The sequence below is a fragment of the Ixodes scapularis genome, unplaced genomic scaffold, assembly GCF_016920785.2.
Source record: "Ixodes scapularis isolate PalLabHiFi unplaced genomic scaffold, ASM1692078v2 PGA_scaffold0__279_contigs__length_252992795, whole genome shotgun sequence".
NCBI classification, from domain to species: Eukaryota; Metazoa; Arthropoda; class Arachnida; order Ixodida; family Ixodidae; genus Ixodes; species Ixodes scapularis.
In genome coordinates this window covers 138,186,037-138,202,574 of record NW_024609835.1, presented here as the reverse complement: position 1 = coordinate 138,202,574, position 16,538 = coordinate 138,186,037, and the positions used below count along the sequence as shown (strand labels likewise).

General features: G+C 47.7%; 1 protein-coding gene across 1 annotated transcript; it reads right to left on the bottom strand.

The window, feature by feature from the left end:
- Positions 1 to 10,255: 10,255 nt before the first annotated feature.
- LOC121837467 lies at positions 10,256 to 15,431 on the bottom strand. The gene is made up of 2 exons (XM_042293071.1): positions 14,819 to 15,431; positions 10,256 to 11,298 (listed from the first exon to the last, which is right to left on the bottom strand). Exons 1-2 carry the CDS (start codon positions 15,429 to 15,431, stop codon positions 10,256 to 10,258), a joined length of 1,656 nt encoding a protein of 551 aa, XP_042149005.1.
- Positions 15,432 to 16,538: the final 1,107 nt, after the last annotated feature.

Below are 16,538 nucleotides of genomic sequence, written 5' to 3'. Positions count from 1 at the left end.
TAGTTGGAACCGTTGATCGATGCAACATCAACCTTCAAGCGCCCTCCATATGTCTAGACTGTAAATATGTTGTATAAATCTCTTTTGTAAACCGGAGTGATCCAAATTATCGAATATTTTTGGTGCCGAAACCCGGGACTCCAGCGACAATACGAGATCAGCGAACAGCGAACATGGAGCGGCTCCAGACAAAAAGGTTGGTGACGCGAGCCGAGATTGAACATCTAAGCGAGGAGATCCAAGCGGCGGTGTCAATTGAGGATTTCAGGCCTCATCACGAAGAACGCCTCGCAGAAATAACGGACGAGCTGGATGTCCTGGCAAGGGAACTCAAGGAGCAAGACGCGCTCATCGAGGACCACGTAAAGAGCGAGAACCTCGCCGATGAATACAGGGCCGTCAGGGATACACAAAGTGTGATCACCCGAATGCGGACACGTCTTCGACGCCTAGAGACAAGGACATAGTCATCTATCGAGAGCAGGGTCACCGAGACCACAGAAGGATCGACCACTCAAACCCAGAGCCGAGCTGGACAGCTTAAACTTCCAAAGCTCGAACTCCAACGGTTTGATGGAGAGAAGTTGAATTGGCTTCCCTTCTGGGAGCAGTTCCGACAGGCGATCCACGACCACATCGAGCTCTCCGGCGTAGAGAAGTTTCTATACCTGCGGACGGTGCTGACGGGCAAGGCGGCGGCGGCGGTAAGCGGCATTCAAGCAACGGAGAGCAGCTACGCTTATGCCGTGGAGCTTCTAAAAGAGTGATTTGGCAAGAAAGACGTCCTTGTTCAAGAACACCTCACGCAGCTGCTGAACCTGCCAAAAGTGAAGGCGCTGAGTGACGTCGGAGCCCTCCGTCGTTTACACGATCACGTTCATTGCAACATCGCTTCGCTGAGGACTCTGGGACAGCTACGGGGCAATGCTGTGTGCTGCGTTGTTCTGCGTCCTGCCCGCTGACTGGGCCGTGGACTTCTACAAGAGTCAGAGTACTAGTAATGAAACACCGGAAAGCTCAAATCTTGAGGTTGTCCTGCGATCGATGCGTGTAGAGCTGGATAGCAAAGAGAAGGTATACGACGGCAGTACACGGGACCAACCGCAACCTCTGAAAATACACAGCGACAGAGATCGATCAAGCGACAACCTCCGAGGAAAGGGGTCTGCTGCTTCCCTCGCAGTTGGTGCCAAACCCTCAAACGACGGGCGCCCTCTTTGTTCCTCCGAATTACATGAAGCGCCGCAATGTAACTCTGCGATTCCGATCGAAGAAAAGAAGAGACGGCTAAGGAGCGAAGGGAGGTGTTACAGATGCGCGAAGCGAGGACACACCTCAAAAGAATGTCGAAATCGGTTTCTTCGCTGCGACAAATGTGGCCGATGCCATATCACTCCACTTTGCGGTACGTCACCTCCGTCTTATCAAGGAACGACCGGCACTACCGAGCTCCAATCCCTGGCGTCTTTGAATGCCATCAACAAGAACGCCATAATGCTACAAACGGCTCAAGTATGGGTAGACGGACGAGACCGGAAGCGTCTTGCTCGCTGTCTGTTTGACGGAGGCAGCCAACGTTCGTTCGTCACCGAGCGGCTCTCACGAGAGCTGAGGTTGGAAGTGATCGGCGAGGAGGAGGTGACCATCTATTCGTTTGGCAGAACAGCCGGTGGAACTACGAGAAAACGTCGGCTAGTGCGACTTTGGTTGCGAAGCCAATACAGCCGCAAAGAACACTGCTTGGAAGCCCTTGAAATAGAAAACATATGTTCTGACCAGTTGGTGCTTCCCGACAACGTGGTTGACCTTGCTGGCGTGGGAGAGCTAGAATTAGCCGATGTAACCCTTTCACCCTTCCTTCATTCCAAGCGGAGCATTGAAATCCTAGTGGGGGCAGATCACTATTGGAATATGGTGAGCGGGGAAGTCCGCAAGATACACGGATCCTTGGTCGCGCTGAAGACGGACTTTGGCTGGACACTGCAGGGCCCAGTTCCTCAGGTTTCTTCTGTGCTGTCCTGCACTACTGTGGCCGTCTTGAACACCGGCGTCGCAAAACCGACCTTGAGCCTCTCAAACGAACTTCGAGCCTTCTGGGAGTTGGAGAGCCTCGGAATCTCCGTGAACAACTCTCCGCGCGGAAAAGAGGAAGAACAAGTAAGAGAAGGTTTCACTTCCTCCCTAGCTCTGGTCATGGGCCGTTATGAGGCAAACCTCCCGTTGAAGCCCCTAAATCGACCCCAAGAGAACAACGAAGCCGTTGCGCTTCAGCGTCTAGACAAGTTGGTTCGGCGTTTAAAAGGCAACACCGAAAGACTGACGCAGTACGACTCAGCGATCCGTAGCTACCTGAAAGAAGGTTTCGCTGAAAAAGTGCCAGCAGGCGAGATGGATACCACTTGGAAACGAGTTTACTACTTGCCTCATCGTGCTGTTTTTAGACCTGACAGTTCTACGACTAAGATACGCATCGTGTTTGATGCGTCTGCAAAGGCACCGGGCTGTCTGTCCCTCAACGATGCATTGTCTACGGGCCCAAGCCTCAATCCGGACATGTTACAGCTGATCATCAACTTCCGACGTCCTGCGATTGCCTTCACCGCAGATATTGAGAAGGCCTTCTTACAGATTCTGATCAAGCAGGAGGATCGTGATGCCCTTCGCTTTTTGTGGTACGCTCGTTCCCCTACAGAAAACTTCACAAGTTCGGAGATTGAAGCATGGCGCATGACGCGCGTCCCATTTGGTGCAACGAGCAGCCCTTTCATGCTGGCAGCGACTATCAAGCACCACCTGGCCAACGTCTCAGACGACTTGTCTGAGACTGCAAAAGTACTGGACGAATGCCTTTACGTGGACGATTTGATTGCTGGCACTGAAACGCTTGAAGAAGCAACAAACTTCTACAAGGAAGCCCAGCAAATATTGAGCGCAGCAGGAATGAAGCTCAGGAAGTGGAGTTCCAACAGCGATTCATTGCAACAACGATTTGACGAAGATGGGGTTGGAAGCCTCTCCTGTGATACTCCCACACCGAGGTCAGGTGTGACGCGTGTTTTGGGACTTGAGTGGAATAGAGAGAGGGACGAGCTAAATACTCTTTAGAAAGCACGTTGGAGCTTCTGACAATCAACCGTGACACAAAACGCTTTGTACTGCAAGCATCAGCGAGAATTTTCGACCCCCTCGGCCTCCTCAGCCCAGTGACGATAACAGCCAAGATGTTATTTCAAGAACTTTGGGCACTTGGGCTGGACTGGGACACTCCGCTACCTCCAAGCGTAAGTCTGAGATGGAGCAACTGGATAAAAGCTCTGCATCATCTCGAGGACATTTCGATCCCTCGTCGCTATGCTGCATACGGCGGTCGAACTGAGCTGCATGTCTTCACGGACGCTAGCCCCCAGGCCTATGGGACAGTCGCGTATTTGCGTAGTGACTGTGATAACCAGACGACAGTGACCCTCGTTATGGCCAAGACGCGCGTTGCGCCAGTAAAGACCTTGACTCTACCGAGACTAGAACTGATGGGAGCGTTGCTGGGCGCTCGACTATGTGCCTACTTTAAGGGAGTTTTTAAGTCGGATCTCTCAGAAATGACGCTGTGGACAGACTCAATGATTGCTCTACACTGGGTAAAGGGCCTGGCTACTCAATGGAAACCATTCGTGGCAAACCGAGTTATGGAGATTCAACAAAGGACAGAACCCAGTAACTGGAGACACTGCCCTGGAGCTGAGAACCCGGCGGATTTACTAACCAGGGGCGTCCCTCCGGACTGTCTACAGAAGTGTGACCTATGGTGGAAAGGACCAAAGTGGCTGGCAGAGTCACCCACATGTTGGCCTACTATGCCCATTGGTAGCCAAGATACCGCAGCCAATGAAGAAAGAAGAACTTCAGAACTAACTGTGAGCCACACTGCTACGAGCTCCTGTACGCCTGTGGTAAACATCGGAAAGTTTGGAGAATTGAATCGCCTACAATGGGTCACTGCTTGGGTGCTACGTTTTGTCAATAATTGTAGACACACAAAAGAGAATTTCCAGGGTCCACTCAAACCTGAAGAGATAAGGGAGGCACGTCTTAGGTTGCTCCGTCAAGTTCAAAGGGAAGCCTTTGAGGATGAACTAAACCAACTAGAACGAGGCGAACAGTGCAGTGGCTCGTCAGACCTGCGCACTTTGAATGTATTTATAGATGACAGAGGGCTGCTACGACTGAGAGGACGCCTACAACATTCAGACCTCGATTATGAGACGGCACATCCTGTCGTTTTGCCTTCGACGCACCACTTTGTGGAACTACTGATTTTTAGCACACATCGACGGCTGCTACATGCAGGGTGCATGGACACTCTAACTCAGCTGCGTGAGACGTTCTGGATTATACGAGCTCGACAAGTAGTTAAGAAGGCCTTGAGCCGTTGTCTTGTCTGCAGAAGGATAAGCAGCAAGAGTGCGACTGAACCAGTCGCGCCGCTTCCACGAGACCGAGTGTTGGAGGCGGACCCTTCTGCAGACACGGGGCTCGACTTCGCCGGACCTGTCCTCACCAAGGACGAAGGCAAGATAAAGAAATCATACATTCTGCTACTGACCTGCGCAGTCACTAGAGCAATACATCTGGAGGTGGTGAGCGACTTGTCTACAGCTAGTTTCCTTTTGGCATTTCGTCGCTTTGTGGCCCGTCGCGGACTATGCCACACGATCTACTCTGATAATGCACAGACTTTCCACCGAGCGTCTGCTGAATTCAGAAAGATATGGAAAACAATGAGAGAACAGGAGTGACTCAACTACCTGTCCAGTCAAGGCATCAACTGGAAATTCATCGCTCCACGAGCGGCTTGGTGGGGCGGGTTTTGGGAGCGAATGGTTCGATCAGTTAAGACCCCTCTGAAAAAGGTTCTGGGGTGCAGTTACGTAACTTATGAAGAGCTGAGCACCATATTGACGGAGATAGAGGCTGTGATTAATTCTCGACCTTTGACCTCCATCTCCTCTGACCCGAACGAACCAGAACCATTGACACCCGCACATTTCCTTGTCGGTAAATGACTGACTTCCTTGCCAACTCGTGGAGGAGAGCCAATGTTGTCATCAGCCAACGATCTAACTCGCCGTTGGAAGTACCGTGAGACGCTATCGACCACCCTATGGAAGCGCTGGCGCCAGGAATATCTCTGTACCTTAAGGTCATTTCATCACAGCACACCGGCAATCTCGAGTAATTTACGGGTGAATGACTTGGTGCTACTGCATGACGACTTGCATCCGCGACAAACTTGGCAAACTGGCCGCGTCGTGCAAGTGTTCCCGGGACGAGACGGCCACGTCCGATCCTGCGATGTCCGTTTGTCAGGAGGAACTACGATTAGACGTCCCATTCAACTGTTACATCAACTGGAAGCTCATAACGAATGAGCAATGCTCATTCGGCGGGGAGGATATTAAATATTGAGGACATTTCTCGCTAAATGGGGATACGCGCCCGACTACACATCTCACAGGAAAAGAAGACCAAGGAGCATGTGCTAAGAAGATGAAGTGAGGCTACCGGCGCGAGCAGAGCTAGTTGGAACCGTTGATCGATGCAACATCAACCTTCAAGCGCCCTCCATATGTCTAGACTGTAAATATGTTGTATAAATCTCTTTTGTAAACCGGAGTGATCCAAATTATCGAATATCAGTTATCTTTCAAACCTCGGATCATTGACAAAAGGGGTCTTACCGCTTATATCGTCAAGGGTCAGGACGACACGTCATTGTACTTTAGTGTCACGACAAAAACCTCTTTATTGGATTTTAATTTGGGCCATACTAGTTTTGTTTTAAGATGAGGTTGTGTTTTTGATACAGTGAAAGCTATTAGCCATGGAGATTGCATAAAATTGGGAAGAGGGGCAGATGAAACTTCTTTATTTCATCGTTTACCAACCCCCATCGCGCGGCCGCGGGGTAGCATGGAATAGGAAGGGACGAATACGTGCTTCCCAGCGACTACCTCCATGTGTTTATTTTTAAGCTATCGACGTTTATTGAAGCCACACATGTGTACAACGTTTGACGTGGAACAAATTAGTATTGCCAATGGCAGTGGCACCAACGCCAAATTCAACTGAAGAAATATTAATTGATTTAACGGCTTTTTATTTTTTCTTAACTAGCATACGTTTACATTCGGATATTATGCATTTATTTGTCATCGGAAACACTGCAAAATTAAGCTCCGAATTTCGGAGATTTTGGAATCAAACAAAAATAAACTCCGAATTTTCGGGAAAAAATTAACTCCAGAAAACAGCCTCCGAATTTGACGAAAAATACACTCCGAAAACACGGAGTCATAGTTATACCCGATGAAGGCTGTCTTTAAGAAAATAAAGTGAGCAGAACAATGGTTGTATCTTTAAATAGCGAATGATGCAAATAACAACGATACACACGGACACGACATTATGCGTATATTGCTCAGCTTGGTAGCGCCCGTTCAAGTGGAATGCACACTTGGCGTCGCAATCAAAACCGCAAATACACAGCAGATACAGCGTATCAATGCCCGCGAGCCGAGACGACTTTTTCATATTTTTTATTGTGATGTTTCAGCAACAGCGTGTGGCCGAGCAATAAATAACGAGACCACAAGAGCGAAAGAAAACCAAAGAAGGACTGTGGTCTGCGCGCTGATGGCCCTCCCCGGAGGTTTGTTCTTGGCGCTCTTTTGTTGTTGGTCGTAGCGCTGTTTTTAATGAGCGCCTTCTAATGAGGCTCGCTAGCCGAGGGTGAGGAGGCGACGAACCTCAGAAGCTAATGCGCTTATCGGACGCTTAAAAGTTCCACTCAGCCGGCTCAGAACAGCGCGTCTTGTCTTTTCTTTTATTAATTTTTTTCTTTCACTGATCTGCCTCATTCGTGCCATATGACTTTCGTTGTTTTGCTAGACACCCAGCCTTTCTTTTTTTTTTTCCTTGCTTTTTTACAGATTTATTGTCTCGAAGTTTGTACTGTCCACCGTTCAAGTTTGAAAGCTGTCGGCTTCGCATGGATTGTACACTCGGAGCGAGGAAAAGTGTGTCGCCCAAAGCTGAGCCTGACTCACATTTAAAGACGCTCTCAACGCAAATTGAAGCTTCCGAAAATCAGCGTAGTTTTAATTGCCTCAAATATAAAAAAAGTATTTTATACCCTGTGCTTCTGGGACTAAGTTTTGACTTGAACGTAAGGAGTACGAAAACATAAACATACACGGCAAATTTAAAATATGTATAAATTTTGTCCTCCAGAACTCAAGAAATAAAAAGATCACTTGGAAAGTGCCGAGGAAGTGAGACTCGCAAAGAAATATGTATGATGCGTGAAACTATCCAAAATTAAACCACTCGTCATAAATATATACGCTCGTAATCATTGTGGCTATCCGTGCAACCCATAATTGTATTTGAATGCGAAAGCATAAACTGTCTCATGGAGCGGAGCCGGCGTTATCTGATGTGTGTAGAAGCGAAAAACGGCATCTATATACCCATTGGCTGAGCGAAACGGCACCTAAATTCCGGCTGCGCGAAACGGCACCTAAATTTCCATTGGCTGCGGCACGTCATGCTCTATAGAAACGACGTCACCTTTGCTAAGAAGCCAGCCGAACTGCTGGCGGAGCAACAGGAGGGGAGGACGCGAGTATGTGCTGGCCTGAAGTTAGGCCTAACGTTACACTTTGAGGTTTTAACGTCGTCAACCGGTACCCGCAGCTAGGGCGATTATTATGATGAAAGGACACGTGATTTCAGCACGCGCTGGGCCGAGCTTCGCACTCCCGCCACTGCCTCACCCAACAACGCGGCAGTCACCAGCGAGTAGCGCTCAGCGACGTGCAATTGGGCATTAATGCTTTCGCATTCACAACTCAGAAGAAGTGCTGAGGTGTCCGAATTGTTTTGCTTGCCGACAGGATGGCAACGTTTTACACAGCAACAGCTGTGTTGCGTGCACTGATGCAGCAAGAGCATGAAGGAGGCACTTGACAGCTCGCGCTGCAAAACCCGCGGGTTCTTTGGTTTCAACTTTCCTGACTCTTTTGATCTGGGCATCTAACATTCGACGAGAAAATCGGCGAGATCTCCGACTGCTCCGATTGGAAAGCGCAGCGCATCGATTAGCTACCGCCAAGGTCAAGTGCGACGCTGACCAATCGCGGTGGGCGGCGAACTTGACGACTTTCTCGCCATGTGTTAAACTTAGAGCTCCTGGACGAGCATATCGTACCGGCACGTGTTCGTATAGTCACTACCGCTCGATGAACTTTAAAGCCTTCGCAATAGCAGCGGTATTGTACCGCATGAGGGTGTTCCGTATACAGCGGAGACGCAAGACGCCCTCTGACGCAGAATAACAAATCCCGCTCCCCAAACGAACACGCAACAACAGAATTACTTTCGTGTGACATAGCGGTTTTAGAAAGAACAAGAACGCATACACTACAGTGAGTAATAAAAAATATATGCCAGTTTGAGCCTTTTTTTTTCGAACTCACTCGTGGCAGGTGTTTCCACGACCTGACCACCAATAAATGCCAGTACTGATGACAAAATTCTCCTCAGACGCGCCTGAAGCATGTGCAAAGCACGTTTGCTTCGTAGATATGTGCGCTTCGAAGATGTCTGCAGACAATGTTTTGTACGACCAACGACGCAGCACCTTCGGAAGAAGCAGACCTCAGACAGTGTTTGAGAACTGTCTTTTGTATGAAGTTGTAGCAGTGTGACCGAAGCTTCGAGGTGTCTTGATGCATATCAATCTCAGGGCAGATAACTCAACTGTTACATTGAGTGCCATCAACGCGCGCTGAGGCCGACATATACGAAAGGCTTCGCGCCTGCGGCAAGTATCAAAGTGCATCTTTCCAAAGCTGCAGTCAAGAACAATAAATGAAAAAAGTGCGATGCCTAAGATATCGCTTTCGGCGCGGCGGCGATCAGCAGTGGCGCGTCCTCATGCACTTACGCGCGACAGCGCAACAGTGGTCAATCGACCTATTGACCCCGTAAGTGATGACGTCACAACATGGCGTCTGGGTCCAAACAAACCGTTGCTAGGGACGTCGCTATGGGCTAATGCATGGAGACTCCACACGAGGCTAGATTCTCGCTTAAAAGTAAGAAACTAATTTTTTTGTAAGCAACCCAACTTCTTGATATCTAATTATGAAGATGTTCTTGTCATCTCAGCGTCGTATTGCAACGATTAAAGCCATTTCTGAAGTATTCCACTCCGCTTTGCTTTGGTAGCAGACGACACGATAGATTTGCTGGCGTCTGTTGCAGCAGACGTCTTCATTGAATTGCGTCGGTAAACCAGCAACCCAAGCAAGTGCATCGCCATGGCCGTAGAGGCCTCCGCAATGTGCGTTTTTTTTTGTGAAGAACCCAGCTTAGTTCAGAGGGGCGAAAATTCCGTAAAATAAAACCACGTCATGCAGATCAGACGACGACCTGAAGTGCATTACCGGCGTAGTGCAGGCCAGCATGAGAAACAAATCGTACGCCGTCGAGGAAAGTCGTTTGTTAACATTATTATTATTGAGGTTGTCAGGTTATTAAAAATGCACGTCTATCGCAATTTCGCAATTCTTTTTTTTTTACGTTAAATTTACTGGATGTGCTCTTTCGGCGAAGATCTCCATCGAACCCGCGATGAAACAATCTGTAATAAACTCACCTTATGTTTTTTATCCAGTTCTTTCGCGTTTTGGGGTTTTGCGGAAATCTGAAGAAACTGCAAGAATCTTTCTCCACGCGATGGTTACAACCAGGTACGAAGCACCCTCCCATAACGCGAGTCCGCCAACAAAATTTGGGATCTCTACCGATCGCCTGAAGTGCTTTTCTCACGGGTGCATTGCGATCTTTTAGCAGACGATCATCTCGATCGACACCCGGACTTTCGATAAACTATATTTTGCATCGCACCCCACTATGAAGAGAGAGAGAGATAAATTCTTTATTATGGAGATGTTGGTATTCTTTAAATGACACCGGCTACTCCATTACGAGAAAGAGAGAGAAAATATATATGAATAAAAGGAAGAACATAAAAGGAAAAGAATAAAGATAAAACACATAAAGTAAAACCGTAAAAAAAACATACAAACAAATCTAATTACAATTGCGAATAAGACGACCGTTTGGGAGTCGTGCACCGATTTGCTAAATTACATACATAGTCATTCCCGTTGAAATTGACGCACGTTCGCACTTAATAATCATATACGATTCTAGTGTCCTTTAGAAAGTCATGAATGACATTCATTGCTCTGTCTTGTTTTTTACGCGTCGGCCAGGGCCCCAACAACTTGGTCAGAGACAGGGGTCTATCATCTAATATTTGAAGGCGAATCTCCATCCGGCGCCTTTCATGTTGAAAGCGTTCACAGTCAAGGAGGATATGTTGTACATCCTGATATGGTTCTCCACAGTCACATCTTGGCGAATCTCGGCGTTTAATTCGAAATAAAAAGATGTTAGTAAAGGCCACTTCAAGTCTGAGTCGATGGATTAATGCGTCGTATTTTCTTTTCATCCCGGTGTGCGGCGGAAGCTCAAAATCCGGGTCGATATATGGTAGGAGAGTCTCTGCTGAGGTGTCCTTTAGCCAGCACTGCCGGCAACGTAGATGGCGTAAGTGACGAAGGATGAATTTTGCATCTCCAGAGGTAAAGGATGTCGCTTCCATTGCGTCACCAACGTGAGCTTGAGCTGCCAGGTGATCAGCGTCTTCATTTCCGGCGATTTGGCAGTGGCTCGGTATCCACTGTAGCCTCACGTTATGTCCGTGGAGTCGAGCGTGTGCTAACGTGAGTTGCACCCGATATAGAATGGTCGCCTGGGAAGTACGAAGGTGCATGCCCTGTAATAACTCTAGGGATGATTTTGAGTCCGTTAGAATAACCCAGTTTGATGGTGTCCCGAATGCTTCAATGAATGATGCTGCTGTAAGTATTGCATGTAACTCCGCTGGCGTCGAGCATGTATGATGGGACAATCGAAAACATTTAAATGTATCTAACATCGGGATTGAGCAAGCAGATGTTGACCCCTTGTTAGATGTTGACCCGTCTGTGTAAATATGAATGTCGTCTTTGTAGCGTGCCACTAAATGGGAGAGGGACATTGTCTTCGCCGCCAGGGGGGCCACCGAAGATTTTGATCCAAGACCAGGAATTTCGGTCTGTATCTCCAGTGGCGGAATTGTCCACGGAGGGTTGATTAGACTTGGAAGCCGATGCGCATGATGGGGTGCTGCGACGGGTAGTGCGACGAGAAGTCGGTGAAAGCTAGACTCCGTCCGTCGAAGTATCTTTTGGCACAAGGGTCGGGCATGTGGGTGCGAAGCCAGTCGAAGATAATGACGGCATGTTTCTTGTTCCCGGAGAACAGGTACTGGAGGTTCCTTGGCCTCAGCAATGACGAGGTCACTAGATGTTGCGCGGGGAAGTCCAAGGCATACGCGCAAACTTCGCGCAATCATGTAAGTCAAGCGTTTTTCTAGTGTTGGTGAGAGGCCATGTAAAACAGGAATGGAGTATGCGATAGTCTGGCGTACTAGAGCTGTATGCAATAGCAGTAGTCCATCAGTCGAGCCTCCCCATCTGGCACCGGCCACATATCTAAGAACGTTAATGACTCTGTTAATCTTTTCCTCAAGCATGTTAATATGTCTTGACCATGTGAGGGAGAAGTCCAGCGTAACTCCAAGAAAACGATGCCACTTCACCTTTTCAATCTGTTGTCCTTGAAGTGTCAATTTAAAATTCTTAAGGTGCTTTCTAGTAAATGGGAGAAATGCAGATTTTTTAACTGAAATGTCCATGCCCCTTTCACGAAGATAACTGTATGTGTCATTAAGGCCATACTGCAATTGTTCTTGTAGTTTGGTCTCAGAAGACCCAGATACCCATATACAAATATCATCAGCGTAGATGGACACATTCAGTGGTGAAGGAAGTTTACTTGGCAGTTCTGCCATGACTACATTAAATAAAGTGGGGCTTAACACGCTGCCTTGTGGCACACCATGGTGGAGTTCATATTGTTTGCTATTTCCTTCACTCGTGCTTATAAATATCTTCCTGTGCATGAGAAAGTTGCGTATACAGCGGATCATACGGCCTCGTATCTTAAGCCGTAGAAGTCCACGAAGAACATGTTCGTGACTCACGGTGTCAAAAGCGCGATGCACGTCTAGAAATACAGCGATCGTCATATTTCCGGATGCCCGTTCATGTTCAATAGTTGTTACAAGATCTAAGACTGAGTCTATAGTGCATCGTTGAGGTCGAAATCCGGTTAATTGTTCCGGTAATACATCGGTTGTTTTCATCCACCATTGTAGACGTGATTGTATCATTTTTTCGAACATTTTTCCTACACAGCTTGTCAGACTGACTGGGCGAAATGATCCCAGTTCTTTCGGTGTTTTTTCCGACTTCAGTATTGGAATTATCTTCTCTAGTTTCCATGAAGCTGGGAAGGTTTCTCTGTTCCACACATCATTATAAATATCAAGTAGGCTGCGCAGTGTTCCCGGCCCGAGATTTGTAAGTGCTTCATAATGAATGTGATCATGCCCAGGGGCTGTATGCTTACGAATCGTTCGTAACGCCTCATTAAGTTCATGAATGGTGAAATTATAGTCGAGTTGCCAGTGTTGGGAATGAATTTCTTGAGCAACGTCTTTCAGTGCAGCTTTACGAGAGGCACAATATTCTGGCGATAACGTTGCCACACCTGGTTGAGATAGAGAAACACAAAACTCATCAGCCACTATCACTTCGGATGTTAATCGTGAAAGTGCCAGTGCCCGAAATGGGCGTTGTTGCGTAACAGGGGACCTAAGCGAACGCAATATGTTCCATACCATCTTAACTTGGGTGAAAGGAGAAAATCTGGCACAAAGCTTTCTCCAATGACGCTTAGCCTGCTTTTGTAGCTGTCGGCGCATTTGAGTATGGAGGTGTTGAGCCTCGCGATAGTCTTTAATTCTCTCAGATCTCCAATATCTTCTTTCAGCTTTGCGTCTTATAGCCCGCAGTCTTTCATATTCGCCATTCACACAACCACGGTCTTTTGGAACGGGCACCTTACGTGTAGCCTTTTCAAAATTTCTGCTAATGATGTTTTCAAAGTCTTCGAGGGACTGAATTTCTTCCACCTCTTTGCTATTTAAAAAGCGGAACATTTTCCTGTTGGTAAAGTGTACCCGCTGCGGAACACGATTACCAACAATCCGGGGATGGTGTATCAGTATGGGAAAATTATCACTGCCACGCGTGTCCAAGTCTGTGCGCCAGTCAAACTCATGTGAATGATCGGAGGAACACAAGGTCAAGTCTAGGCAACTTGAATAGTTTACACCTTTCAAGTATGTTGGAGAGCCGTCATTCAGAATGCACATATCATACTGGTCTACCAGGCTTTCGATAAGGCTTCCTCGAGGATCGCAGTGGAATCCGCCCCATAGGGTATGATGGGCGTTAAAATCTCCGCAAACAACGTAGGGACGTTCAAGTCTTGTGAATAATGCCTCGAACTCTGTTCTTGTCGCAGCCTTCTGCGGTTCTATATATACGCCTACTACAGTAAGTGAAGTCGTGCCATAACTGACTTTGCAGACGACCTACTCCAATGCACTTGAATCTGAAGTAAATAACAGAATCGGGCCAAATTCTTTACGCACCCCGACTAAGCATCGACTTGTTCCTTTTGGCCTCTTTGATTGGTACATAACATAGTTAGCAAGTCGAAAATGATTATTTACACACGCCTCTGATATTACCAGAAGGGGAAAAGAGTATTTTGCAACAAATTGTCGAAAGTCCCCTAATTTTCCTTGCAAGCTGTTAGCATTCCACTGGAAGATAGATGTGCGCTTATAGACCTCAGCCAAGGAGGTATCCACTCACCAATGGGCATGTTGTCCTGATGGGTGGTTCCATGGCCAGTATTGCCCTAACTTCCGGAAGGTCGTTAGAACCGGGCAGCGTTCTGATTATTGCTCTAAGCGCAGCAAAAAGCATGGGAACAATAACTTGTCCAAGGTCGTTTTGTTGTTCCTGGGGTATTCTACCTGGAATTGCAGCAGCTGGTGGGTTGCGTTCATTGTTCTTTCCTCTACGAGGTGCTGCTACCGGCGGCCGTGTCGTAGGATCCGAGGTATTTCTTGACAGAGGAATGTCTTGTTGTAACATTGCTTTTGATCTGCTCCTATCTTCTTTTGGTGCCCCTTGTACGACGTCAGAGTACGTTATCCTTGTTGATTTCTTTGGATTTGCAGATGGTGGTGGCCTTGAAAAACGTACAATGTCTGGGTTCGGGTTCGGTTTCTTTGCTCGGTAATCCCTACCGTTCACGAGTTCCTTCTTGTGCATGTTTGTCGCGGACTTCTTGCATGGGCATCCAGCAAACGTTGAGGGATGTGGACCTTCACAGTTGGCACACTTTGGGTCTTGCAAAGATGTACACGCCTTGTGATTGTGTGGCCCAGCGCACACTTTACAACGTTGTGGACCACGACAGAATTTTGAAATGTGCCCATATCTTTGACAGTGAAAGCATTGGATGGGTGGGCCAAAGTATTCCTCTACAGGGTGAGATGTGAAACCCATTAAAATTCGCTGTGGCATTGGGCGACCCGGACGGAAACGAAGAATGACACTCTCAGTCTTGTGTTCTTCGACTTTGCCGTCATCCTGTCGTCTGTAAGCAATCTGGCGCTGAACATAGAGGACGCCGAAATCCTTTAAATATTCGAGTAGCTCACCGTCCGAGTATTCAAGAGGGACTCCTTTGATTTTCCCGAGGTTCCGTGAGTACGACGCGGGGACACTCGTGGTCACCTCGATGGTACAAAGCGATGTAACAGCAAGAAGCCTGTTTGCCGCTAGGAGAGATTCCACGCTAACAGCAAGGCTGCCATCCTTGTTGATGCGGTGCGAGAGTAGTTTCTCTTTGGCGGTGCCAATCACTTCGTTGGCAACAACATTGGGATTGATACGCCAGAAAGATTTTTCACTGTTGACTGTTTTGAAGACTACTGGTATCCCTGCAGGGCAGTTTTTCTTGTATTGGACTTCAGTGAAAGGGTTCTCGTAATCGTCCAGGTCGACGTCTTGCATGTGATCATGACTGCCTCCCTCCGATGGGGCGACTGTGCCGTGAACGGTGTGGGTAGAGGTTCGGTCGTCGTCGGATAGTGGATCTTTATCAAAGTCCGGGCATCGTCGCTTGGTTGGGATTTTTATAGTACTGCTAGCCATGAAAACTGGTGACATGGCTATGGCGTTCTGAGTTGGCTGCTGAGCACTTGCATGTGATGGTCCGGGTGTCCCGCCCTCGGAGATCCCTGGCGCCAGCGATAGAGCTTGTTCAGACATCCTTGAGGTCTTCGGCCCGGGGCTACTGGTGAAGTACCACCCTGGGCCGGGACCGGGAACTTGCTGCTTGGTGCCGGAAATTAAATTTCACGGCGCATCACCCGTAAAATAAAAACAGATGACGTTTTCGAGGGAGCAGATGCAAAAGGCTTCCAATCTCTCTAAACTTCGTCGTCGTTTTCTCCCCCACTATGAATCCTTATAAGTGTCTAAAACTCATTACATTTCAAACAAATGCAATATCAGAATATCTTCTTTATTCACCCGATTCAGACGCCGCCGCCGGCTTGGCCGGCGGGCGTGTGGCAGACGGCATTCTTCTTGCATTCGTCGTCTGCTGCAGGCATCTTGAGGACCGGAAGTTGCAGTCGAAAATATTTCAGAAACGAGCGATTACCGGCACACTTCTGTCGAAACATATATAACATTCAAGCTTTCTATATCTGTGATTTTCAGAAGTTTAAATCCTACTCCCGATTTTTGAACGGTCGGGTTTTCGTAGCGAAACCTAGCCACATGCATTTGTCCATAACAACGATCCTAGCAACGGTTTGTTTGGACCCATGACGTCACACTTACGGAGTCAATTGCTAAATTACCCAAGCATCAAGGAGAAAGCAGGGATCGGCCTTCTACGCGCCGCACGTGCTGGCCTCAGAAGTAGTAACTTTTCTAAAGAAAATACCTTAAACGAATTTTGCATCTTGCACGCGTGTTCATCATCGCTTTATTTTGGCTATTTACTTCGAATATTTTACACGGGGAAGGCGTGCGCGTGTGGCGCGTGGAACACCAGTTCCTGCATTCTCCTTGATGCCTCAGTAATTTAGTTATAGGTCTATCCAAGTGAGGGTGTATGAAGGCCTTCTACCGCCCTGAGATACGTATCGCTATATGTAGACCATATTTGGTTCTTGTGAGAAACATTTTTCTAGCAGTGATTCCCGAGCACCGAATCCGACCAAATTTTCTGCAATATTTTTGCAAGAACAAAATCTGCTCCCGCGTACGCGAAAGTTCCCGATCACTGTTCTCATCTTAATTTGGCTTTGGCTCTCTGAAAACTTAGGCACAATTACGTCGTGTTATTTTATATTTTCTTTTATA

Excerpts from the sequence above, each read along its gene's own strand:
- LOC121837467 (XM_042293071.1), bottom strand. The coding sequence starts at position 15,431 with ATGTCTGAACAAGCTCTATCGCTGGCGCCAGGGATCTCCGAGGGCGGG. Across the intron at positions 11,299-14,818 it reads CCCTCTTGAATACTCGGACG|CACCCCATCATGCGCATCGG; the intron begins GTGAGCTACTCG and ends TACCCGTCGCAG.